This window comes from Drosophila nasuta, chromosome X (assembly GCF_023558535.2).
Source record: "Drosophila nasuta strain 15112-1781.00 chromosome X, ASM2355853v1, whole genome shotgun sequence".
Taxonomy (NCBI): domain Eukaryota; kingdom Metazoa; phylum Arthropoda; class Insecta; order Diptera; family Drosophilidae; genus Drosophila; species Drosophila nasuta.
In genome coordinates this window covers 4,564,096-4,590,107 of record NC_083459.1, presented here as the reverse complement: position 1 = coordinate 4,590,107, position 26,012 = coordinate 4,564,096, and the positions used below count along the sequence as shown (strand labels likewise).

General features: G+C 36.0%; 4 protein-coding genes and 1 long non-coding RNA gene across 5 annotated transcripts; 2 read left to right on the top strand and 3 right to left on the bottom strand.

The window, feature by feature from the left end:
* Positions 1 to 767: 767 nt before the first annotated feature.
* LOC132796383 (myb-like protein AA) lies at positions 768 to 3,027 on the top strand. The gene is made up of 2 exons (XM_060807541.1): positions 768 to 1,285; positions 1,351 to 3,027. The coding sequence occupies exons 1-2, from the start codon at positions 930 to 932 to the stop codon at positions 2,435 to 2,437; spliced, it is 1,443 nt and encodes a 480-aa protein (XP_060663524.1). The 5' UTR covers positions 768 to 929; the 3' UTR covers positions 2,438 to 3,027.
* A 911-nt stretch (positions 3,028 to 3,938) lies between these two features.
* On the top strand, positions 3,939 to 12,356 carry LOC132796325 (venom dipeptidyl peptidase 4). Its single transcript, XM_060807462.1, has 6 exons — positions 3,939 to 4,240; positions 9,966 to 10,060; positions 10,122 to 11,038; positions 11,107 to 11,843; positions 11,909 to 12,120; positions 12,181 to 12,356. Exons 1-6 carry the CDS (start codon positions 4,060 to 4,062, stop codon positions 12,289 to 12,291), a joined length of 2,253 nt encoding a protein of 750 aa, XP_060663445.1. The 5' UTR covers positions 3,939 to 4,059; the 3' UTR covers positions 12,292 to 12,356.
* Positions 12,357 to 19,167: 6,811 nt separating this feature from the next.
* Positions 19,168 to 20,564, bottom strand: LOC132796449 (uncharacterized). The gene is made up of 2 exons (XM_060807623.1): positions 20,380 to 20,564; positions 19,168 to 20,314 (listed from the first exon to the last, which is right to left on the bottom strand). The coding sequence occupies exons 1-2, from the start codon at positions 20,444 to 20,446 to the stop codon at positions 19,839 to 19,841; spliced, it is 543 nt and encodes a 180-aa protein (XP_060663606.1). The 5' UTR covers positions 20,447 to 20,564; the 3' UTR covers positions 19,168 to 19,838.
* Positions 20,565 to 22,993: 2,429 nt separating this feature from the next.
* On the bottom strand, positions 22,994 to 24,373 carry LOC132796411 (uncharacterized). The gene is made up of 3 exons (XR_009633553.1): positions 23,715 to 24,373; positions 23,465 to 23,622; positions 22,994 to 23,391 (listed from the first exon to the last, which is right to left on the bottom strand). It is a non-coding gene; the product is annotated as an uncharacterized LOC132796411 (long non-coding RNA).
* Positions 24,374 to 24,400: 27 nt separating this feature from the next.
* On the bottom strand, positions 24,401 to 25,084 carry LOC132795464 (uncharacterized). Its single transcript, XM_060806175.1, has 2 exons — positions 24,879 to 25,084; positions 24,401 to 24,813 (listed from the first exon to the last, which is right to left on the bottom strand). The coding sequence occupies exons 1-2, from the start codon at positions 24,943 to 24,945 to the stop codon at positions 24,401 to 24,403; spliced, it is 480 nt and encodes a 159-aa protein (XP_060662158.1). The 5' UTR covers positions 24,946 to 25,084.
* Positions 25,085 to 26,012: the final 928 nt, after the last annotated feature.

Sequence of the window (26,012 nt, the reverse complement as noted above, 5' to 3'; positions counted from 1 at the left end):
AATATTTATATACATGGTCAAAATGTCAAATTGATCGTCTTGGCGATTTTTTCTTAGACATTTTCTTATATATTCGACTTTTTTTATTTTTAAAGAATAATATAATCATCTGATTTCCATTGTTATCTAATTTTTTTTAATAAGTACCAAATAATTAGCCAAAATACTTCTACATTTTCAGTATCGTTGCAGCATAATCAATGATGCGGCTCCATTAGCCTTCCATTACACACAGCCGCTTATGGAATAATGCGGCGAAAGGTTCATTTTAACGTGGCATCATTCCATAAGCGGATATATGTGAGTGTCGGCTGATAGAGCCGCATCATTAATGAAATTACAGTGATTCTAAAAATGTGACCGTATCTTGGCTGTATATTGAAAAATTATATAATTAAAACTGCACTTACATAATTTGGCATTTTAAAATTATATTATATTGCTTCGCAATTAAAAAAGGAAATACAGTCAACAATAAAAGGCAATGAACAGGTACATAACAAAATGTGGGTAGAAGATCACAAACACGATTAAATCCACTACTTTGTGCAGGAGCTGATCGTTTTAGAACGACTTTATTTAATATAATGCAATATGAAAGCATTTGATACATCAAATCAAAGAATAAGAAATTAAATATTTACAAAAATATATAAATGCACGAGAAACATCGCGTCACTGATAAAAATATGGCGGAAATTGTAGGGCGATATTCTCGTTGAAATGAGGAGTAAAAATATGTATCGATTAAAAAGTCATTCGATATTTCATTCCATCACTAGTTGTTGATTTTTTTGCGAAAAAAGTGAAGCTTCGGTTTGCTAATATAAAATGAGATATTGTGGTGCCTAAATAAGTTTTTCAAACTTGTACTACACACGAATAACTTTCTTTTGTTGATCCGCATATATAACAAACCTTGCACTCGCATGGACTACGAAAATTTATCATTTAATCTTGGCGATGGAAGCCAAGCGACAGACTTGATTGGAGGAGTCACAAACTCAAAACCAACCGTAGATCCGGAAGCTCCAGATGCGAGTATGTGTGGCAGTCAGGAGTTGCTGGAAGTGAAGTCGAAAGAGAAAGCTCGGCGCTATTGGACGCCCAGCGAGGAGGAGCGCCTCTATGAGATTTGGGGTCGGGACAACTGGCGTTTAACACGTAATGGAAAGAACACAATTTTCTTTGGTCAATGGTCTGAGGAGTTGCGCGAACGTTTCTCGGTGGATGTGAAGCCCGAAGAGATTCAAATGAAGGTTAACCAGACACGTGCTAAGTTTCGGTGAGTTACTGTCAAAATGCATGAATAGCACTATATTTATACTTATGTTTTTTCTCGTTTGGCAGTCAAGTAAAGAAACAGCTTCAAAGTGATCCCTCGAGTTATTCCTTGCGCTGGAAGAAATATGACATAATCAATCGCATACTTAAGAATATACATAGGCCCAAGAATGCTGAACCTATTCCACCCGATGTGTTGCTCAACAATCGTGATGTGTCCCCGCCGCGTGAAGAGGAACAGCAACAGAAACAGCAGCCACAACAACAGCAACAAGGCCAATCAGTGCTTAATTTGACCACTGAGCCAACGGGCAACAACTTTTACAACAACAGTAGCAACAGCAACAACAGCAACAGACATGCTCAAGTCAATAACAATAATAATAACACAATGAGCTTCAATACCGAACTGTTCACAGATCAGTACGACGATATAAAGCGCGAGTACGATGAGGACGATTATCGATCAATGCCATTTCAGGAGCAATTGCAACAGTATTCACCAGCGGAGCCTGCACAATTACTCGAACTCCAAACTCCCCAGCAACAGCAGCAGCAACAACAACATCAACAGCAACATTTTCAGTCTGAGTACGAGTCTAGTGATGTTAATTATGCTGCAAGTGGGATCTCGACTCAGCAGCAACAACCACAGCAATATAATAGCAACAGCACTAGCAGCAGCAATAACGCCGCCTCTGTATCGTCTATTAATCATCAAGCTATCACAGCTGTCGCTTATATTAACAGCAGTAATAATACAATAAGCGTAGCCACCAACAATAGCAACAGCAAAGACGAATCAATGGCGGCGGTGCAAATGCAACCTCCAGTTGGAGTAGGAGCCGCAAGCAATGCCATCAGCACAACCCCACGGAAACGGGGTCGACCGTTTGGCTCAAGCAATCCCCCCGCTGCTGATTCACTGGAGTCGATATATATTGAAGAAGTGCGTCGGAAGAATCAACTGCTCTCTGAGCAAACGAAAATCTCAAGACAACGCCTGGAATTGGAAGAGCGAAAGGTGGAGCTCATGCAAACTTTTTTCCCTAAATGCTTGGAGCAGCAAGCTCATATACTAGCACGAGTCATGCAATTGCCATCCCTGCAACAGCACTTGCAGTCGCCATCGCTGCCGCCTCCACAACAGTAGTCATTGTAATACATGTATCACCACCAGTAATATAGCGTGATTAGTCCTTAAAATAGCGATCGTAAGCCAATCAAAAAGAAATCGTTTTAATTTCGATGTGTATGTAAGCAGCAATTGACGAAATTATGATTTCGATGATTGCCCTTTACGTTTTCAATTGTTTTAACGATCGTAATTAATATGTTGTAATCAATACCATAATATAATAAACTCAATTTATACTACTAAGTATAATTCTAATCAACAATGTTTTAATTTATGCATTCTCGTAAAAAGCCGTACTACACTTAATATACGTCTTTAATAACTAACAACATCGGATAACTTATTTCAGTAATCGAATTTGTACTATTTACCATAATAAAATTGATTATTAGCGCAAAATCGCATTAAATAAATGTACAGCTTGATTCGTAGTTTTGACTGTGTCCCAAAAAGAATTCATTAATTTAGAAATATTTCGAGGCTCATATACTCCTCATATCCCTTGTTATATATGTTAAATATACTTTAAAAAATAGTTGTGTTCATTCGCATAATTGTCGCTCTAGTAGTGGACAATTTATTGACCATTAATTAATTAATTCTATGATATGTATGTTTGAATATATAAATTAAGCAGACAGATGTCACGCAAAAAAATTAAAGTAGAATTACGTTGCGTTTAGTTTCGTTTTTTTTTTTGGGGAAACATCGTTGAATGCATCAGAACAACATATTCCCGGAAATTATGCAAATCGAAAAATGTGTCCTGCATTAACCAGATCTTTTTTATTAAATCAAATAAATTGCACTTACCAAAAATGCATAATTAAAAATTTAATTATCTAATTTGAATGGATGTAAGCAAGCGAATATTCACAGACCATACATTCATATGTATGTAAGTCTATTCACAAACAGCTGACAGTGATCGGATTGTAACTCTGTTTTGGCAACAAAATATTAAATGTTTATACAAGCCCGTAGGGTAAGAAGGCATTATAAATTTGTCCGTATGAAACACTGGATCTCAAAGACTATAAAATATAAAGTTATATTTTTTTCGATTTCACTTGTTATTTTTGTTACAGTATTTATTTTTTTCCAAAGTTTTGTTGCAATCATATAATTATTGTAGATGTTATTTAAAAAATATTGTATGAAAACAAAAAAAAACCGTAATGCAATATATCGAATTTTTAGAGTTTGGTTTTAATAAAAGGTGTCTCACAGGCGAGCACACTCGACTGTAGCTTTCTCAATTGTTTTGTTTTATAATTACAAGATTGAAACAAAACATTGGTCCATATATACATACATATGTTTGTATGTACATATTTCAGATTTTTAAGAAGTAAACTTTTGGTTGATTTCCTACATTGCTAATGCTTGGGCTAATTCTAATTTAGTTCATAGGGTATTTTTACAGTGACTCAATGCTTTGTTTCAATTTTGAGTTCACGCAGGCGGTATCGGCGATGCTAATTTGCTGATTATAACTGATTGTGAATTCAGTTGATGTTTTGTTGTGGGCCTGTGCGGAACGGTGCTGTTTGTTGGACATCTACTTGTGCTACTTGTGGTTGGCTTAATCGTGTTCGAAGTTGCCATTGTTATAATTGACGAATAGTAGTGAAATCATGCTACCTATATTTAAGTTGTTACTGCTATTTCTTAGTCAATTTTACCTGGGACACACCTCGATCATAAAAATACAACCAACTACTGACCGTTTGATCAGTGGCAAGACACCCTGGAACTTAACAGATGCGATTTATGGCACTGCAGGTCTTCGTAGCTTTAATGGCACATGGATAACAGGTCAGTCATTGTTATTGGCAAGATCGGTCACAAGATTCGACTTGTGACATTAAATGTATGAGGTGATCAGGTCGCAAAATCCCCTTGTCTGTGACTACCCTCTCCACATGAATTTAAAATTCCCAGCTAGGAACATTCTTATCAATGTGTTTTCAAACTGTGTGAACTGAATGAACAATTTCATCTGTATGCATTTGTATTTCAAGATCAAACAGCTTTTGGATCATAATTACTATATATATTATGTATTTTAAAAGTTTTTGGATATTTGTTGCAACTTATTTCTTACTTTCCTTCAGTCGTAAGGTGTAATACGTATATTCATAAATATTATTGAGAGGCTCTAAATATTGATAATCTAACAGATGTCGATATACCACTTATAATCTTATCTTTAATGCGAGACTTATTACCTACATTCATATATTTGTGTATGTCGTTTCTTATCGGCTCAGAGTCAATGGTTTATAGTGGTATAATTAGAGAAATACAGTCAGCGCCACAAAAAAAGCCGCACTTTTAAGGGTTACGAATTTGTAACTTTCAGGGCCTGTGGTTTCATTATATGATTGCGGATTCGCTCAATTTTTTTTTTAACAAGTTAACTGATGGTATGTTAATAAAAGTGCATACCAATTTTTATTTTAAATTTGTTTTTAATATTAAAAAAAATGTTGTTTTTGGTTTCACCCTAGTTTTAGCGACTTTTCACTATTATGGCAAACTTAATGAAAAAAATCATAAAAGTTATAATAATGAAAAAATTCAACAAAAACTATTTTTTTCCAATTGAACACCTTACTAACTATAAAAAAAATTTAAATCTAGGCAATTTAACATTAGACATATTTTTTTAATTTAACTTAATACTTAGAAATGCCGCCTTTGGCCTTAATTACAGACTTTACCCTATGGAGCATAAAATCGTAAATGGAACACAATTATTTCTTTGTTATATCGCATATCCATATTTTTCTATACTTTGTTTTAGCTCATCCATAGTTTTGGGCTTTCGCTTTCTTTTTTTGGCCCCCATATAGGCCCCAACATTCTCGATTGGACTAAGGTCTGGGCTGTTTTCTGGCCAATCTAAGGACTTAATGCCCAATTCTTTCTTCAAATTGGACTGATTCTGATTGGTCAAGAGTGCTATTTTCAGATGAGTCCAAATTTAATCTCATTGGATCTGATGGAATTCTCAAGGTGCGCCGTAGACGTGGGTAACGGTTTTCTGAAAATTGCTGCATAGCCACAGTAAAGCATTCACCGTATGTTATGGTATGGGGATGCATATCCAAATATAAAACGGAATCAATTTTAATGGTTCAGGGTATGATCAATGCAGAAAAATACAAAGAAATAATTTTAAGTGGAGTTGTGCCTAGCATTGAGTCCATAAGTGAAGAAGAAGAAGAACCCATTTTTCAGGATGATTCTGCACCTTGCAATCGAGCGCGATCTGTGAGTTACTCAGTGTCCGATTGTTACCAAAACAACTTATTCAGATAAATCGAACATTTTTCTATCTAAAAATAATAAATTTGAAGAAAGAATTGGGCATTAAGTCCTTAGATTGGCCAGAAAACAGCCCAGACCTTAGTCCAATCGAGAATGTTGGGGCCTATATGGGGGCCAAAAAAAGAAAGCGAAAGCCCAAAACTATGGATGAGCTAAAACAAAGTATAGAAAAAATATGGATATGCGATATAACAAAGAAATAATTGTGTTCCATTTACGATTTTATGCTCCATAGGGTAAAGTCTGTAATTAAGGCCAAAGGCGGCATTTCTAAGTATTAAGTTAAATTAAAAAAATATGTCTAATGTTAAATTGCCTAGATTTAAATTTTTTTTATAGTTAGTAAGGTGTTCAATTGGAAAAAAATAGTTTTTGTTGAATTTTTTCATTATTATAACTTTTATGATTTTTTTCATTAAGTTTGCAATAATAGTGAAAAGTCGCTAAAACTAGGGTGAAACCAAAAACAACATTTTTTTTAATATTAAAAACCAATTTAAAATAAAAATTGGTATGCACTTTTATTAACATACCATCAGTTAACTTGTTAAAAAAAAAATTGAGCGAATCCGCAATCATATAATGAAACCACAGGCCCTGAAAGTTACAAATTCGTAACCCTTAAAAGTGCGCCTTTTTTTGTGGCGCTGACTGTAGTTGAGGAGTACACTGAGAGGAAAGCGTGTTAAGTCAACCAAACAAATTTTTAAGGAAAAGAAGATAGGGAACTAAGAACTGGTTCAGCTGAATTGACTTTTTACATATGTACATATATTCTTGTTTAGCAAAAACTCCGCGACGATAGACAATTGACAGTTCATATTATACTCAGAGACTATAAGACATAATGCTATAATAATGTTTGTACGAAGATAATGTTTGTCTTAGAGGTTTGCCACGCCCACTTTCGCCATCGCAAATCTAAAAAAATCGATAACTACAGTTTTTATGATTCCTGAAAATTTGGATGCAATCAGAAAAAATTTTTAGAAGTTATTTGAGAAAAATGTTTAAATTGCAAAAAACGGCTGCTGCAGTCGGAGTTTTAGTTGTTACCGTATGGAATAGTTAAAGGTTTATATTAACGAAAATCTTTCCATGATTTGAATGAAAATTTACATGTATGTATGTACATGCATACATATGTATATATGTATGTTATGTATTACGAGTATTATTAAAGAGTCGACTTTAGCCTTTTGTTTTTTTTTTAATTTTAATTTTAAGCACCAGAAAAACAAGCAGATGGTTTCTGTAATTATAATTAGTTTTTTACTCTTTCGTAAATAACTTTCTACCGACAGCAAATGTATGTAACAGGTATAAGGAGGCACCTCCGACCCTATAAAGTACATATGTATATTCTTGATCAGCATCAACAGCCAAAACGATCATGTCCGTCTGTCTGTCTGTGGGTCTGTCTGGGTCTGTCCGTATGAACACCGATAATAATAACAATAGTAATTATGATTCCTGAAATTTTGGCTGCGATCAGATAAAAATTGTGGAAGTTATTAAAGAAATACTTTTGTATGAGCAAAAATGCCTACTTACTAGGGGTCTTAGTTGCTTTGGCTGACAATCTGGTATATTGTGCCGTCTATGGATATACCAAATATACAATTTGGTATATTTTTAGTAATTTGTAGTATTTTAGGTATATTTTAAAAATAATACGGCAATATTTTGCTTTTATTCAAAATGGGTATCGGGTATCTTACAGTCGAGCACACTCGACTGTAGCTTTTTTGTTTAATTACATAATTGACTTTAAAGATTTCCTGGTGCGCTCTTAGCGAAGAAATGCTGAATAATCATAATTATCAAAAAAAATGTAAGCATGAAATGGCATGCTTCGGAGTCTAATCGATTATTGGCCCACCTTGCCCCAAGTTAAGTTACTTTGTTTCGTTGCGGCACAGCGGTATTGTCATTGAGGATTGTTGTAGGTGGGAAGATATTTTTGTAGACTCAATAGTATGTCCTTATTGGCATTTCAAAAATATTTGGTGAGCTTAGTGGATCCTCTAATGTGGAAACTTGGAATTTTGTGAGGATGGTTCTACACAGAGCTGTTATGATATTCTTCTTCACGTAAGGCTTTTGATAGTCTGCATGGTTTTGCATTTTAGTGGATGTTTTGCAGATTTTGATCTGTGGGATTGCCATTCTCGCAGTAAAAGCCTCTTCACACGATAAACTGCTCGATTTATATGCTCCGCGAGAAGTATGACTTCGATGTTATCATCGTTAAGAAGTTGGCATTCAGTAGCACTTAAAGAGGAAGAGCCATTGATTATTTGGAATGTGTTTGTGAGATAGCAGATTAGCGGATGTAGTGCTTTCCTCTACCGATTTTTAATAGTAAAAGCTGGTTTAACCGAGGTGTTACGTAACTACAAATGACTACATTTTTATACCCGTACTACATTTTATACCCATAGGGTAGAAGGGTATTATAAATTTGTGCCGGCAGGAAATGTATGTAACAAGTAAAAGGAGGCATCTCCGACCCTATAAAATATATATATTCTTGATCAGCGTCAACAGCCGAGACGATCTAGCTATGTCCGTCTGTGTGTCTGTCCGTCCGTCCGTCCGTAAACAGAGACTATAAGAGATAGAGCGATAATTTTTTCGACAGCATTTGTTATGTTTGCACGCAGATCAAGTTTGTTTCAAATTTTTGCCACGCCCACTCCCGCCCCCTCAAATCAAAAAAATCAAATAACATACCATTTGGTATATTTTTAGTATTGATGTAGTATATTCGGTATATTTTGAGAAAAATACCGCAAAATATATTTCTATTATTCAAAATGGGTAGCGGGTATCTCACAGTCGAGTACACTCGACTGTGGCTTTCTTACTTGTTTATTCTGGGATCTTACCTGGTCTATGAACTTTTAATATATACAAAGCACTCCACAAGCCAAGTAAATGGGACGAAGCGTGCAGTACCATCTTATGTAACCATATTCGTATTACTGTAGATGGGATGCACTATAATTTCTCAGAGGCTTAGTTTCTGGTTCAAGTTCCAGCTGGAACAGAGGTTCTGTTTTTATATTTCTCTTAATTCCTCAAAACTGGAGTTACATCAGGCTCAATGGCTTTCAGTACTGCTTACTGGTTCTTTATAATAATCACTTGAGCCTTATCTCTCAATTATAGATTGCAGAATCGAGTGTATGGGAGAAAATATTTTTTGGCTTTCTCCATTTTAAATATAGTTTTGTGGTTTATTTTACCGCAGTTGTCAAATTTAGAATTTGGTGACCTACGCACTTACGCTTCATGTGCGATTCATTTCAGTATGCACGATCAAACTTACATACATATGTATATAATATTACAGTATGCATATTATGGTATTGCAGGAACGATTATAAAATTTGATATTTTTTATTTGTAATGACTCTTTTTAGGGTACACAATCGAGGGTGGTCGCTTAATATAATTTAAAATAAAATTGACTTACGATAACCATTTATTGTTGTGTAAAAATTGCAATTTGAGCATATAATTACTATAACATTAAGTTATATAATAAATAATTTGTAATTTTCGTAAAATGCATCGAGGATTTCGCGCAGTGCTTCTTAATACGTCTACAATTATAATACATGGATTTCTAAAAACTTATGTAAATAAAATAAGAATAACGGTTCTCTTCAGTTATTAAATATTCTAAACTAAGTGTTTGGTTAAGCAGTAGCCGCTAAATTAACTTTGAGACAGCGTAAATGTGAAGAGATTGTAAATCGCATCGCGCTCTTAATTTTCCAGCCCATTTTATGCTATGATACTTTCGTTGGTCACTGCAGTTTGCTGCAGTGTTAATAATATAAATTCGATCACTCGCCTATTGTATAGCTCAACATTTAGCGAGCGAAGTTCATTTGTCTTTATTGATTTCCAATTAAAAACTAAAACTAAACTAAAACTGAAGTTTAATCGTGAGCCAAGCCACTCATTCGGCTGTGCAGATCGAATTTTGAAAAGCCGGTTCCTAGTGAGCTCTTCCTGACATACTTTTAGTTTTAAGGAAAGGAATTAACTTCGCAGAATTTGCTGTTTTGGGCGGTGTTTTTTTGTATAGTCAGATTATGAAAGAATGTTAACAAAAAATTTGCAAAATAAATCAAGTATCTTATAAATAACGAGGAGAATTAATCTTAAGCTTCTTACTTCTTACTACTTGCAGATGAGGAATTCTATTATACGGCAAGTGATAAATCTATTCACAAATTCAATGCTGCAACAAATACAGATACTATATTCGTGGACTCATCATTTCTGGTAATTTTATTAAAAATTACTTATAAAATAGCTTATTAAATATATACGCTTAACATTACAGGAATCTTACAGTGGTGCTACCTTCACACTTTCGCAGGACTTTAGTAAAATTCTGGTGCGCTACAACTTGACCGAGAAGTTTCGCCATTCTTACGTAGCTCAGTACGATATATATGATATTGCAACAAATTCGTCTATTAAGATCCATAAGGGTGAGAAGCTGCAATATTGTGGTTGGTCACCACTAAAAGATCGACTTGCATATGTATACCTGAACAATGTGTACATACATTTCAATGAGAATCTAGAGATCCCCATCACGGAAGATGGCACAGATGGCATTATCTATAATGGAGTCCCTGACTGGGTTTATGAGGAGGAAGTACTAAGTAGCGGTAGCGCTTTGTGGTGGTCGCCAGATGGCAGCAAACTTTCTGTAGGATTCTTCGATGATACAAATGTGGAAACCTTTAAATATTTTCTTTACGGCGATGACTCTACTTCGTATTATCAATATCCACACGAAGAGGAGTTAAAGTATCCGAAAACTGGCACACCTAATCCAATCGTATATCTGCGAGTCTACGATCTTAGTAATGATGATCCCATTATGCGGCGCATTAATGCTCCAATCGATATTGTTAGCAGCGATCACATTTTGCAGAATGTGGTTTGGTCGAATAACAGCCATTTACTTATCACTTGGATGAACCGACGCCAGAATCTGGCATCGATCCAGAGCTGCAGCCACGATGGCAGCTGTGTTGAGGTTACGCGTATTGAGGAACCAAACGGCTGGGTTACCATTAGTACACCCAAGTGTATTAATGACGGTCTCAATTGTTTGTTTAGCTATTTCATAGACAACTGGTATCAAGTTTGGAACCTCAATCTACAAACGGGCGTAAATAGCTGGAAATCTCGGGGAAACTTCACTGTTCTCAATATCTATGGCTATGATGAAATCAACGATAAGCTGTAAGTTTTCCCAGTTTCACAATAATATGACAATGGAAGAATTGAAAAAACAACACCATCTCTTGCAGTTACTATCAGGCTACTCAACGGAATAATCCAGCTGTGTATCACGTGTACAGTAATGATGACTGCCTTAGCTGCAACCGCTATGATGTTGACAATGAAGAATGTAAATCAGCTAGCGCCACTTTTAGCAAATCCTTTTCTTTCTACACTCTCTCCTGTGTTGGACCCAATCCGATCTACACGAAAATCTATGAAGTTGCTAGTGACACAATGGTGAAGGATTGGGAGCTGAACAGCCAGTATAGAACGACATTGGAGGGCAAGCTGCGTCCTAGTTACTCATTTATTAACGTAGCTCTTGCCGATGGAAGCACGGGCATTGCTAAGTTGGCACTGCCACCAAATTTTGATGAATCCAAGAAGTACCCAATGATTGTTGTAGTCTATGGAGGGCCCAATTCAGTGCGAGTAACGAACTCATTTACTGTGGGTTATGAGGCCTTTGTAACAACCAAAAGAGATACCATTTACGCTTATATAGACGGCCGTGGTACCGGAAACAAAGGCAAGGATCTATTGTTTTCTGTCAATAATGACTTGGGCGATTATGAGGTCGAAGATCAATTGTATGTCACCAAGTGGTTGCAAGATAACTTAGTTTTCATAGATCCAAACCGCACAGGGATTTGGGGATGGAGCTATGGTGGTTATATGACAGCCAAAACTATTGAAAAAGACGATTCTCGCGTCTTCCAATGTGGTGTTTCAGTGGCGCCTGTGACTTCGTGGCTATACTACGGTATTTGCTTGCAATTACGAATCAAACAAATTTAATTCAAATTTCTAATCCGATTATATGAATAGATACCATCTATACGGAGCGTTATATGGGACTACCCACCTTGGAGGATAATGCGCAAAAGTATAATGAGAGTAACGCCTTCCATCATTTGGAGAACTTCAAGACCCATGATTTCTTGCTGGTTCATGGCTCTGGTGATGATAATGTCCATTATCAGCATTCACTGCTATTAGCCAAGCTTCTTCAAAAAGCTGACATTCAATTTGATGAGCAGGTGAGTTGGAAAGTATTGTTTATGTGAAAAAATTTATTAAAACTTTTTGTTTTTGCACAGACTTACACCGATGAGAACCACAGTATAGGCAATGCGCTGCCACATTTGTATAATACCATTGACAACTTCTGGATCAAGTGTCTAAACTACAGCGAAACTGAAAATGTATAACCTTTCAAAAAAATGTCTCTAATAATCTTATTTGCTTATTAAAATGATATGCATCGCACCAATAATCACAATTTGGAGTGAATAGAGATAGGGGGTAGTTCGGGCCACTGGTTTTAATTATTTAAGAAAATAAGTTAAAGCGTCGAAACTGAAATCTTTTTCGAAAATAGTCTGTGATAACTAAAGTCATTATGATTGTTGAAATTTTTGTTGCGATCAGATAAAAATTGTGGAAATTATTTAAGAATTAATTTGATATGGTAATCAATGGCTGTTGGACTTGGGTATTAGTTTCATTGGCTGACAATCTGGCATATTTTGTATATAGTATATCGATATCGATATAGCAAACATAGGATTTCCTGTTTTTAATATTTTTCAGTAATAACTCAAAACAAAAATTTAAATTTTTTTGGAAATCTAACGGTATTTTCTAAAAATAGAATTGAAGTTGTGAACACGAGTTCATTTGCGGAGTGCATCGCGAATATTTCACAACAAAGCCGAACTTTGAAGTGGTCGATTCAGTTATTTCTTCTCCAAATAACAAATTTTTTTGTAGGGGATTTTGAAGTTAAAGGTATCGTCTAAAAATTAAGATATTTATAAACTTACTTGTGTAACTGTTTTTACCCCCATAGGGTAGAGGGTATTATAACCTTGTGCTGGCAGGAAATGTATGTAAACTACATGGTACTTATTGCACATACTATACATGTGTATGTACATATTTTTTTTAAACTTTGCCTTTATTTATTGAATTTTCTTCTTTATTTTGAGACTAACAATGAGTTTACGAATCTTAACATTAAAATTTAACTAACAGTGTGCTAAGACTGCATTCTGGTTGCGCGTCTCTCAAGTCGGTCGCTGAGTGGGTAAGTCATTGCGTCCAAGACGTGATTGGTTGCTCAACCTTGTTAGAGCTCTCGCCAGTTGGTTAGGGTACAACAATAGCTTGGTAAGGTACTTTTCCATCTGTTCTGCAATTACTTCTTTGACTGGTAGAATCTTTTCGTTGCGAACGTACCACGGTGATGGTTCTCAAGATCTTTGACTGAGCTCGCTGGACAATGTCAATATTACTATTGCTGGCATTCCCCCATAACTGGCAGCCGTACATCTATATAGGTTTTAGTACCGAGTTGTACAGCAGGACTTTATATTCTAGGCTAAGGGGAGACCGAGCATTGATAAGCCAATGAAGGCTGCTGGCTTTTAGCTTTAGGTGTATTCTTTTGCCTTCAATGTGTCGGCGCCATGTGAGTCTTCTGTCGAGGTGTACTCCTAGATATGTCACTTCATTTGCTTGAGGGAGTAGAGTGTTATTTAACGTTAGTGGCGAGCAGTTTTGCCTGTACAAGGTAAATGTAACGTGATTGCATTTTTTATTCGTTCACTTTAATTCTCCAATCTGAGCGGCTGAGAATAGCTGTGTCATCAGCAAACGTAGATGTTGTTATTCGTGTGCTTGTCGGGATGTCTGCTGTGTAGACGACGTATAGTGTTGGCCCTAGCACGCTACCTTAGGGAACTCCAGCTCCAACAGTGAAATCTTCAGATATAGCAGTGTTGCATCTCACACCAAAATTTTCTGTAGTAAAGGTAAGACTCTAAAGGGTTGTGGGTGTTGTTGGGGAGCATTGTCTTGATCTTGTACATTAGACCTTTTAGCCAGACTCTATCAAATGCTTGATAGACATCTAAAAATATGGCAGTACAGTACTCTCGTTCTTCGATCGCGTTCCGAATTTCTGATGTTTACCGGTTGACCTGCTCAATTGTTCCGTGCTTTTCACGAAACCCAAATTGATGTGACGGGATTCCTTCCTGGAGTCTTAGGTATGTGTTTATCCGAATCAAAACGCATTTTTCAAAGAGTTTAGATAAGCATGAAAGTAGGCTTATAGGTCTATACGACGTGGGGATTGTGTGGTCTTTTCCCGGCTTTGCTATCATTATTATAATTGACTTTTTCCATCTCACTGGATAGTGGCCAAGTTTTGCGATGGCATTGAAAAGCTGGGTGATAGTGCAAACGGCGCAATATGGGAGCTCGATGATCATTTTGGGAGTTATGTGGTCGCAGCCCAGGGATTTTTTCGGATTCAGTTGATTTTTGATGATGCTTACGATTTCATTTACGCGAAATTCAATTGGCTCATGTTGAAGCTGAGGCTCATATGGGAAAGTCGGCAATGTAAACGCACTCGTGGCAGGATTTGGTTGGAAGAAATCTTTATCGGATGTGGACGAGCTGCTCGATTTGTAGATTTGTCTTTTGAATGTGTTGTATATTTATAGTTTGAAGTGTAAGCTCGAGCTGCAGAGACATGTATAGACTGCAGTGAATTAACAAAGCTGTTCTTCATTGTTCATTCATTGCTTCATTGTTAAGATGAGGACTTATCTCAATCTGTGAGCTAATATACTTTCTGTACTTAACCCAATAGATTTTCTGTGAGGTCAATTAATAGTGGTTGTTCCAATGTTCCTGGACGACGGAGTAGAATAAACAGATTTAGTTTCTTTGGGTCTGCCGGCCAGTATGTTGGTGTGCTTGTTCTTGACGTTGATAATTGCATTAGAGAGAGCTGCTTTCCTTTTGAAGTCACGAGACGAGATCCCCAGTGTGTCTGCTGCTATGAAGTGGTCTTCTAGTGAGTTGAAAAACTGCATAAACTCATATACGTATACGGCGGCTAGTGTAAGTTGGTTGCCAGTATTTAATTGTATTTTGATAGATGGAGCAGGAATTGAGCTAACTCAAGTTTGTGTTGCGAAACGCCGTTAGCGTTCCACGTAGATATCCGTAGGGAAGTCATTATTTGGATTGTTGTGAAACCAGCAGTTTATTTATTTATTTATTTATTTGGACACTGACGTACTAACGGCAGTACCATCAAGTGGCCCAGCGATACCAAGCACGGGCTTGTTGACGCGCGGACAAAACAAAATAAATTTGTGAACAGCATGCATTAAACGAAAACCGCGAATAAATATTAAAAGACGCTGGACAGCTAATTAAATTAGATTAAAAATATGTTAGAGTAAATGTATAATAATATAAATAACAATTAAATACTCGATAAATAAGCTAATAATAAGGTTTTAAGCAAAGGAATAGATTTACTAGAGCAAACTACGTTATTGAGATTATTATAGTTCACACACAGAATACGGAAGGGATTATGGCAAGCAAAGTTAGTAGATCTACGTGAAATGAGAAGAGGAAGGAAATTCCTAGTGATCCTGACAGGAACTCCAAAACTAATTTGACTTAACAGCTCCAAAGAGTCTATTTCACCATTAATTAGTCTCTGTATAAAAACAGCACCTTGCATAGTTCTAAGGTCAGAAAGAGAAGGAAAGTTTAGTAATAAAAGTCTACTTCGATACGGTGGTAATCTAATATTAGGATTCCAATTTAAACTACGAAGAGCAAATAATAAGAATTGTTTCTGCACCGATTCAATCCTATCTTGATAAACCCTATACTGGGGATTCCAGACAAGAGATCCGTACTCAAGGATAGGACGAACCAGTGAGACGTACAAAGTCTTAGTGATGTAGGGATCATTGAACTCTTTCGACCAGCGTTTTATAAATCCCAGAACACCCATGGCCCTATTTACAGCAGACAGAATATTTTTATCAAATTTTAGTTTTGCATCAAGCAAAACCCCTAAGTCATTCACACCTTCAATTCGCTCTAGAGGAGTATCATATAACATATAGTTATTTAACTGGGAAGAACCCCTACAAAAGGTCATAAACTTACACTTATTGCTATTGAGATGTAACATATTTACTCTGCACCAAGATTCTAGACGATTAAGGTCACATTGTAACAGTGAGCTCGCAAGACTATCATTAAATGTCAGGCAAAGCTTAACATCATCGACGTACATAAGTACACGGGAATGCTCAATAACAGAAGGAAGATCATTTATGAACAAAGTGAACAATAGAGGACCTAAATGACTGCCCTGGGGCACACCAGAAGTGACTTGGACACATTTAGATACAAAACCATTATAATAAACATTTTGAATTCTGTTGGAAAGGTATGAGGATATCCACTCAATTAGGCTATGAGGAAACCATAAAACATTAAGCTTATACAGTAAGAGGTGATGATTAACAGAGTCAAAAGCCTTACTAAAATCAGTGTAAATGACATCCGTTTGCATTTTATTCTCGAATCCTTTAATTACAATAGAAGAGAACTCCAATAAGTTAGTAGAAGTGGATCTAGACTTCACAAACCCATGTTGGTAAGGTGAAATTATAGATTTACACAGATGTTGCAGTTGAGAAGTTATAATTTTTTCAAATGCTTTCGGAATCGCGGATAATTTAGATATACCGCGATAATTTTGAACTTTAGATTTACTCCCTTTTTTTAGGATAGGTATAATGTATGATTTTTTCCAGATTTTAGGAAAAGAACATGAGTTAACGGATAATTCAAACAATTTAAAAAGCGATTTACAGATACTACCAGCACAATACCTTGGCACACAACTAGGTACTCCATCCGAACCAGCCGAAAAAACAGGTTTTATAGCCAATTGTTACGTTAAAATCGAGCTTTCAGTAATTAAAGGACCAAAAATACAATTAGATGAATTTAACTGATAAGGATAAGAAAAGGAATTTTGAGAACTTGGGACAGAATATGTCGTTTGGAAAAAGTCCGCAAATAAATCGGCAACATCATGACCATTAGATACTGTCATATTCTCCAAAGACATAAATGCTGGTGATGACGCGGATCTACGCTTCGAGTTAACGAAGTCGTAAAATCGCTTTGGATCACGCTGAAATCTTATTCTGCACCTACTCAAATAATTATTATAACACCCATTGTTATGAGTGCGAAAAGCAGCTTGTGCAACAGAATAACGCAGAAAATCAAAAGAAGAGCCAGTTCCTTTGAATTTTTTGTAAAGTCTCGACTTACGATTTTTTAAATTCGATAATTTCTTGGTAAACCATAAGGGTTTATCAGACAAATGTGGAATACTTGATGGAACACAAGCATCAAATAGGGAGTTTAAAGTCGAGTAAAAAAATTCTACCACTATATCCAAGTTTGTAGACAGCGAAAGTTGGGACCAGTCAGTTTGAGATATAAGCAGAGCAAGTTTCTCAAAATCGGTTTTCCGAAAACAACGAGAAAGCTCACCACAACGTACACTCGACTCTGACGCAATAAATGGGAGCTCCAACATAATTTCTAAAGTGGGATGGTAAGGGTCTTCAGGGGAAGATATAGGAGATATTCTCGATAGAGAACATGAATCTGGGTCTAAAACAAAAATAAGGTCTAGAGACCTGTTTAAGCAATTTGGAATACCGTTAATCTGAGACAATGATACCCCGAAGAGACTATCAATAAAAACATGGGATACAGAGGGGCAAAGTCCATTTAAATTCTTGACGGAATGCCACGACACCCCAGCAATATTAAAATCACCAAGGACTATTAAGTGATCACGATCAGAAAGCATATTAGAAATCTTAAAAATAATAGAAAAATGAGCTAAATACAAAGCATCATCTGAAGCAGGGGGGATATATGAGCAAGAAATAAAAATGTTAAAACTACCAAAGGATAATCTAACAGCCACTAGCTCAATATCAGAAGTGTGCTCAATCAACTCTGAATTTAATTGAGCATCTACTGCAATTAAAACCCCACCACCGCGACGTACCTTGCGGTCACGTCTGTATACGGAAAATCTACTAGAAAAGATTTCCGTATCAAGGATGTCATTTCTTAACCAAGTTTCAGTAAAGGCAATGACATTGAAAGGGAAAGATACACTATTTAAATATAAGTCAGTAAGTTTACTACAAATACCTCTTACATTCTGATAGCCAAGAAGTAAAGAAGATGTTAGTTTTTTGAGCTGACAGACATAGAGGCTTTGAAATAGAATTCTTGCCACTACTAGGAAGAGAAACCGGAGACCGATTTTTCTTTTTAGCAACTAATTCTTTAACTAATAGGTGTTCCGGCCAAAACTCTTTACTGCACATCATGCTAAATTGTTCAACCGGAACACTTATTTTAAAAGACGAAATCTCCCGTTCATACGAGAAATTAAATTTATCTACTTTAACCCTGGCTTGGGATTTGGACTTAATATAAGCCCGAATATCATCAGATGTCGTATCAGGGGAAAGCCTTGAAACGAAAATCTGCCTAAGAGGGGGCACTGCAACTAATGTGTTGCGGACAACTGAGGTAGGAGCTGGAGGCGATTCTTCTATCGTGACAGGACTAACGATCTCAACTGAGAATGGTGATGGTTGAATTTCTTCAACCGTCTCCATCTCAGTCGACAACGAAATCGAAGCCGGAGCAGGAGACTCCAATCTTAATGACGTAATGTCATGATGTGGAGCATCCAGAGCTACCGATGGTTGAGGGGACGGAGAATTAAATGACATTAATTCCCCAGCAGGTGGTACAGATAAACTTGGAACATCAACTGGGACAGAAAGCTCGACTGGGGTAATCGACAGACGCGTATTGGCTTTTTTTACGCTTCGGAGACTCGGTCAAGAGCTTCATACTCTTAAACCCAGAATCCAAGGCAGAAAAGCTATCGGAGAGTTTTTTAAAGCCCGCCAATATATCTTTAAAACCAGTTCGCGTCTGCCGTATAAACCCAGCAATATCGATTCAGACTCCCTATAGTGTTCACAAGTCCATCTTAATCCTGACTTGTGCAACGTTGTCGCATAACCAGCAACAAACAAAACCCATTTTGGCACCAACTGGCACCCGGCATTTCTTGTTATAGCAGACCAACATATTGCTAAAACAAAGTTTATTAAACCAATTAAAAAACAAAAAAGAAATAAATCAAAGTAGGTAAATTATTTGCAAACTAATATGATCTGTACTTACGAAGAGCACAAAACACAGGTCGAGCGAGACGCAAGATAGATAGGCAACTACAACACCAAGAGAGGGAGAGTTACTATTCTAAAGAGCGTTGAGAGCACAAAGCACAAGCACTGAGAGTAAAGCGCGGGTCGAGCGAGACGCAAGATAGACGAAAGCCAACAACAACACCAAGAGAGGGAGAGTTAACTATTGTAACAGCGTTGAGCGCAAAGAATAGCAAGTGAAAAAAGAAGAGCGCGAAAGTAAACAAAAATACAAAAACAAAGTGCAGCGGCAACGAAAACAGAATTGTTTTGCTAACAAAGCAAAGCTAAGTTTGACCACACAATTTGTTGTTATATTTTCAGAAAAATGATAATAATATACTAAATACAAGAAAGCACACAACGATTTAATGATCTGTAGTTAAACACAAGTGAGAGAGTAAAATTAATGTTATATTAATTGTAAATAAATATGAAATTTAATGAAAAATCACAAAGTTTAAGAGGGAAGAAAAAAAACACGTCCGACTGCGACTTCGAGAGCGAGCGAATTGATTTTGGTTTCGCATTAAATCTTGCACAGTTGTGCGCATAAATGATATATGTAAATTCCGTAAGGCTTTGTTGTAGGCTGCATATCATAGTTTCGAAGTTGCTTTTTGGCTGCTTCGGTGATTGATGCTGCTGAGCCATGTTCGGTTCTTAGTATGCTGATTGCAGAAATGAACTTTTTGAGGCAGGGGTAGCCGGTCGTAATTTTGAAGCGCGTGTCCTAGTGAGGATCTGGCTGACCTTGTATGACCATATTCTTGGCAGTTCGCACATTGTACCGTACCATTGCGTTTGTGCGGTTCCTCAACTGTAATTCGGCGGTGCAGCAGGAACTGAAGATTGTATATAGGGTGCACTTCGTATTTCTTCAGGGGCTTATTTTCTGGCTGCGGCTTTCTGTTGCCCTTCACAAGGGGTATTATGTGGAAGTTATCCTTGCCAATAAGCACAATAATTTTGTTGAGAAGACCATTGGAACTTTTTTCTCGTATATAAATAGGCGGAGGCTTTGGCTTCCTTTTCTCGACTTCAGTAGATTCGGCCGCCTCAACCTCATTGGGGTCTGCCAAAGTTTTATATCGGTTTGAGTTCATGTCCCTTTGTATTTTGCAGTTAGGCTAGCATTACCACGGGTTATTTTGCGTTGAGAATTTAGGGTGCTCGTCCTCCGTTTGCTTTGAATGTGGCGATCCATACCAGTCTGCACAGCCGACTTAATATGTTCACTGTTTTTGTTCTGTTTTTCAGGCAGCGTAGCGGCAGACGTATTAATGTTTGCGCTGCTAGCAATACAGTAGCTGTTGTTGTTGTTGTTACGGTTGACGTTGTCAGCGAAATTGCGGTACTGTTTACTGCGCTCTTAGGCTGCAGACACATCGATGGTAGCGAAGGAGAGCAAGAGCGAGCTCTATTGCTCTCTACGTTTAAGAATTCGGTCAAGTTGGGGATAATTGACCGCTAGGGTTGCATGATATTTAAAAAATATCGTATCAATGATATTTTAATTTTTTGAAAAATATCAAAATAATTTTTTTAAATATCAAGAAAAAATATCGATGTATCGAGTATTTATCATATATGGGCATTTCCCAAAGTCGCGAACGTACGTTCGTACGAGATAAATTAAAAAAATAAAATCGAAAACAAACGTTTCCTGAAACTTTTTTTTTACTCTTCGATAGCATTTGTTTAGCTCTTGGGTTAGTGTAAATTATGGGGCTTATCGATTTTTAATTTTCATAATATTGTCAAAAAACATGCGGTCGCGAACGTACGCAAAATGGAAGTCGACTTTGGCTTAATACAGTAAAATACAAAACTCTGCGAATTGAGACGGAATATTTTAAAGAAATAACTTTACTTTTAAAGTAGAATCATGTTGCTTTCTATTAAGTCTACTCCCAAGAAAATATCTCCATTTATTTATTTTTAATTTAATTAAGTTCCGGTCGCGAACGTACGGTCGCGAACGTACGATTTTTCCATGTTGTTTTATTTATTAAATTTTTATTTTTACAACTTTTTTTTATTAATAACTTTATATTTCATAAAAACAAACGGATTTACCTCAATTTAATGTGTCTAATAACATTTAAAAGCAAATAAAATAAATTTTTATTAAATATGAAATATGTACTGAAATGTATTAATAGCAAGAAAAATATGTAATAAATAATAAGTAATAACTAACAAGTAATAAGTAATTGCAAACGACATAGTTTTCAAAAACAAATACAAAAAAATTTTTTTTTAAATCCATGCGACGCTACTAAAAATCGACATATGCTTATAGGTAAGGTCGCGAACGTACGCTACTTTGACAATCAATAAAAAAAGATTGGTTTGAGTAACCCCAACGATTTTTATACCCGCTACCCATAGGGTAGAAGGGTATTATAACTTTGTGCCGGCAGGAAATGTATGTAACAGGTAGAAGGAGGCATCTCCGACCCTATAAAGTATATATATTCTTGATCAGCGTCAACAGCCGAGACGATATAGCCATGTCCGTCTGTCCGTCTGTGTGTCTGTCCGTCTGTCCGTATGAAACACTGGATCTCAGAGACTATAAGAGATAGAGCTATAATTTTTTTTCGACAGCATTTGTTATGTTTGCACGCAGATCAAGTTTGTTTCAAATTTTTGCCACGCCCACTTCCGCCCCGCAAATCAAAAAAATCGAATAACAAGCGTAATTTTAAAGCTAGAGTTCCGAATTTTGGTATATACAATAATAACTATAGTATTTATGATTTCTGAAATTTTGGTTGCGATCAGATAAAAATTGTCGAAGTTATTAAAGAAATACTTTTGTATGGGCAAAAACGCCTACTTACTAGGGGTCTTAGTTGCTTTGGCTGACAATCTGGTATATTGTGCTGTCTATGGTATATTTTGAATACGGTACTATGTCGATATACCAAATATACCATTCGGTATATTTTTAGTATTTTTGCAGTATATTTGGTATATTTTGAGAAAATATCGCAAAATATATTTCTTTTATTCAAAATGGGTAGCGGGTATCTCACAGTCGAGTACACTCGACTGTAGCTTTCTTACTTGTTTATATTTAAAATATATGTACCAAAATCACTTAACACGCGAAGTTTCATTTACCTGCTTGCACTTATTGCGGATCAATTACAATAAAATGATGTTTTCGGTCGCGAATTTACGATTTGAACATAGATAAGAAGCAAAATAAAAATGAAAAGTTAATTGAACTTTTTTTCGCTCACTTTGCATTTTTTATCTTATTATTGGATTGCTATTAAGAGATTTGGTAGAAAAAAATGCAAACATATCTTATGTTTTCCTTGTGAAATAATTAAACATCAAAATGCATAAAAAAGGAGCTAAAAGTGAAAAAATTACATTTTTTCAGTTTGCAGGCAAATTTTTTTATAAAAACAATGGAGATATGCTACGGATCCATTGTATTATGAAAATTTGGATATTTCTTTATGACATTATACAAAAAAATACGATGAATGTGAAGATTTTTTTTTTCGGTCGTGGTTTACCTTTTTTTGGGAATTGCCCATATAAGAATTTTTTTTGGTGGGATCAGGCCTTTAAAAATGTCTCTTTTTTTAATCTAATGTTCGTATTACATTCCCTCACTATTGCTTCTAATGACCCTCTTAAATTCATCCAAACTAAACCAGCAACACAAATACTTAATATTTTTGTAAGCTTTTATTACTTTTTTAATATATAATATATGTATATACGTTAGATAAACTTAAATTTATTTCCAGTATTATTTGACCACTGATTTTAAAAATACAAGCTGTGTTACATGTCGATCAGTCATACGGCTGCGTGAGTCACACACTACACATTTGATAGCCGAAGCCATCCTTTCTGAGGATACTGAGTTACCTGGTGTTATCAGGTAACGTAGTGCCAACTTTGAAATGTGTGGCATTGTCTGCTGTTGGGAAGTCCAGAATTCTATTGGGTCAGCTTCCCAATTGGAGTTTGGCAATGAAATATATAAGTTAAACTCCTTTTCAGAGGGGCTGTCCGAGCTTTTCGTTTGCTGAATGCTTCTATTGTGAGCCTCAAAAAAACTTTTTGGCGGTTGAAATTTGTTATATCTAATTCTTCCGGCGGTTGCAAGTTTAACGAGCGCTGTAAGTAAGCATATTTTAAAAATTAATTAGTATATTTAAAAGATCTTAGCTAATAATAGTAAATTACGTACTCTCTTTCCTTCGCTATTAAGTTGCATCTCCTCCAGAATGTCCTTTGAGGCTTCCAACACCATTGTGGGAGGAATGTACATACATTTTTTTGAAGCGCGGATCCAATAATGAAGCTTTAATCAAAATCTTGTTCTTGTTATAGCAGACCAACATATTGCTAAAACAAAGTTTATTAAACCAATTAAAAACCAAAAAAGAAATAAATCAAAGTAGGTAAATTATTTGCAAACTAATATGATCTGTACTTACGAAGAGCACAAAACACAGGTCGAGCGAGACGCAAGATAGATAGGCAACTACAACACCAAGAGAGGGAGAGTTACTATTCTAAAGAGCGTTGAGAGCACAAAGCACAAGCACTGAGAGTAAAGCGCGGGTCGAGCGAGACGCAAGATAGACGAAAGCCAACAACAACACCAAGAGAGGGAGAGTTAACTATTGTAACAGCGTTGAGCGCAAAGAATAGCAAGTGAAAAAAGAAGAGCGCGAAAGTAAACAAAAATACAAAAACAAAGTGCAGCGGCAACGAAAACAGAATTGTTTTGCTAACAAAGCAAAGCTAAGTTTGACCACACAATTTGTTGTTATATTTTCAGAAAAATGATAATAATATACTAAATACAAGAAAGCACACAACGATTTAATGATCTGTAGTTAAACACAAGTGAGAGAGTAAAATTAATGTTATATTAATTGTAAATAAATATGAAATTTAATGAAAAATCACAAAGTTTAAGAGGGAAGAAAAAAAACACGTCCGACTGCGACTTCGAGAGCGAGCGAATTGATTTTGGTTTCGCATTAAATCTTGCACAGTTGTGCGCATAAATGATATATGTAAATTCCGTAAGGCTTTGTTGTAGGCTGCATATCATAGTTTCGAAGTTGCTTTTTGGCTGCTTCGGTGATTGATGCTGCTGAGCCATGCTCGGTTCTTAGTATGCTGATTGCAGAAATGAACTTTTTTGAGGCAGGGGTAGCCGGTCGTAATTTTGAAGCGCGTGTCCTAGTGAGGATCTGGCTGACCTTGTATGACCATATTCTTGGCAGTTCGCACATTGTACCGTACCATTGCGTTTGTGCGGTTCCTCAACTGTAATTCGGCGGTGCAGCAGGAACTGAAGATTGTATATAGGGTGCACTTCGTATTTCTTCAGGGGCTTATTTTCTGGCTGCGGCTTTCTGTTGCCCTTCACAAGGGGTATTATGTGGAAGTTATCCTTGCCAATAAGCACAATAATTTTGTTGAGAAGACCATTGGAACTTTTTTCTCGTATATAAATAGGCGGAGGCTTTGGCTTCCTTTTCTCGACTTCAGTAGATTCGGCCGCCTCAACCTCATTGGGGTCTGCCAAAGTTTTATATCGGTTTGAGTTCATGTCCCTTTGTATTTTGCAGTTAGGCTAGCATTACCACGGGTTATTTTGCGTTGAGAATTTAGGGTGCTCGTCCTCCGTTTGCTTTGAATGTGGCGATCCATACCAGTCTGCACAGCCGACTTAATATGTTCACTGTTTTTGTTCTGTTTTTCAGGCAGCGTAGCGGCAGACGTATTAATGTTTGCGCTGCTAGCAATACAGTAGCTGTTGTTGTTGTTGTTACGGTTGACGTTGTCAGCGAAATTGCGGTACTGTTTACTGCGCTCTTAGGCTGCAGACACATCGATGGTAGCGAAGGAGAGCAAGAGCGAGCTCTATTGCTCTCTACGTTTAAGAATTCGGTCAAGTTGGGGATAATTGACCGCTAGGGTTGCATGATATTTAAAAAAATATCGTATCAATGATATTTTAATTTTTTGAAAAATATCAAAATAATTTTTTTAAATATCAAGAAAAAATATCGATGTATCGAGTATTTATCATATATGGGCATTTCCCAAAGTCGCGAACGTACGTTCGTACGAGATAAATTAAAAAAATAAAATCGAAAACAAACGTTTCCTGAAACTTTTTTTTTACTCTTCGATAGCATTTGTTTAGCTCTTGGGTTAGTGTAAATTATGGGCTTATCGATTTTTAATTTTCATAATATTGTCAAAAAACATGCGGTCGCGAACGTACGCAAAATGGAAGTCGACTTTGGCTTAATACAGTAAAATACAAAACTCTGCGAATTGAGACGGAATATTTTAAAGAAATAACTTTACTTTTAAAGTAGAATCATGTTGCTTTCTATTAAGTCTACTCCCAAGAAAATATCTCCATTTATTTATTTTTAATTTAATTAAGTTCCGGTCGCGAACGTACGATTTTTCCATGTTGTTTTATTTATTAAATTTTTATTTTTACAACTTTTTTTTATTAATAACTTTATATTTCATAAAAAACAAACGGATTTACCTCAATTTAATGTGTCTAATAACATTTAAAAGCAAATAAAATAAATTTTTATTAAATATGAAATATGTACTGAAATTTATTAATAGCAAGAAAAATATGTAATAAATAATAAGTAATAACTAACAAGTAATAAGTAATTGCAAACGACATAGGTTTCAAAAACAAATACAAAAAAAATTTTTTTTTTTTTAAATCCATGCGACGCTAC

Coding starts and splice junctions, on each gene's coding strand:
- LOC132796383 (XM_060807541.1), top strand. CDS start 930: ATGGACTACGAAAATTTATCATTTAATCTTGGCGATGGAAGCCAAGCG. Junction 1,286..1,350: donor CAGACACGTGCTAAGTTTCG/GTGAGTTACTGT, acceptor CTCGTTTGGCAG/TCAAGTAAAGAAACAGCTTC.
- LOC132796325 (XM_060807462.1), top strand. CDS start 4,060: ATGCTACCTATATTTAAGTTGTTACTGCTATTTCTTAGTCAATTTTAC. Junction 4,241..9,965: donor TAATGGCACATGGATAACAG/GTCAGTCATTGT, acceptor TACTACTTGCAG/ATGAGGAATTCTATTATACG. Junction 11,844..11,908: donor GACTTCGTGGCTATACTACG/GTATTTGCTTGC, acceptor TTATATGAATAG/ATACCATCTATACGGAGCGT.
- LOC132796449 (XM_060807623.1), bottom strand. CDS start 20,446: ATGGATCGCCACATTCAAAGCAAACGGAGGACGAGCACCCTAAATTCT. Junction 20,315..20,379: donor TCAACGCAAAATAACCCGTG/GTAATGCTAGCC, acceptor AAACTTTGGCAG/ACCCCAATGAGGTTGAGGCG.
- LOC132795464 (XM_060806175.1), bottom strand. CDS start 24,945: ATGGATCGCCACATTCAAAGCAAACGGAGGACGAGCACCCTAAATTCT. Junction 24,814..24,878: donor TCAACGCAAAATAACCCGTG/GTAATGCTAGCC, acceptor AAACTTTGGCAG/ACCCCAATGAGGTTGAGGCG.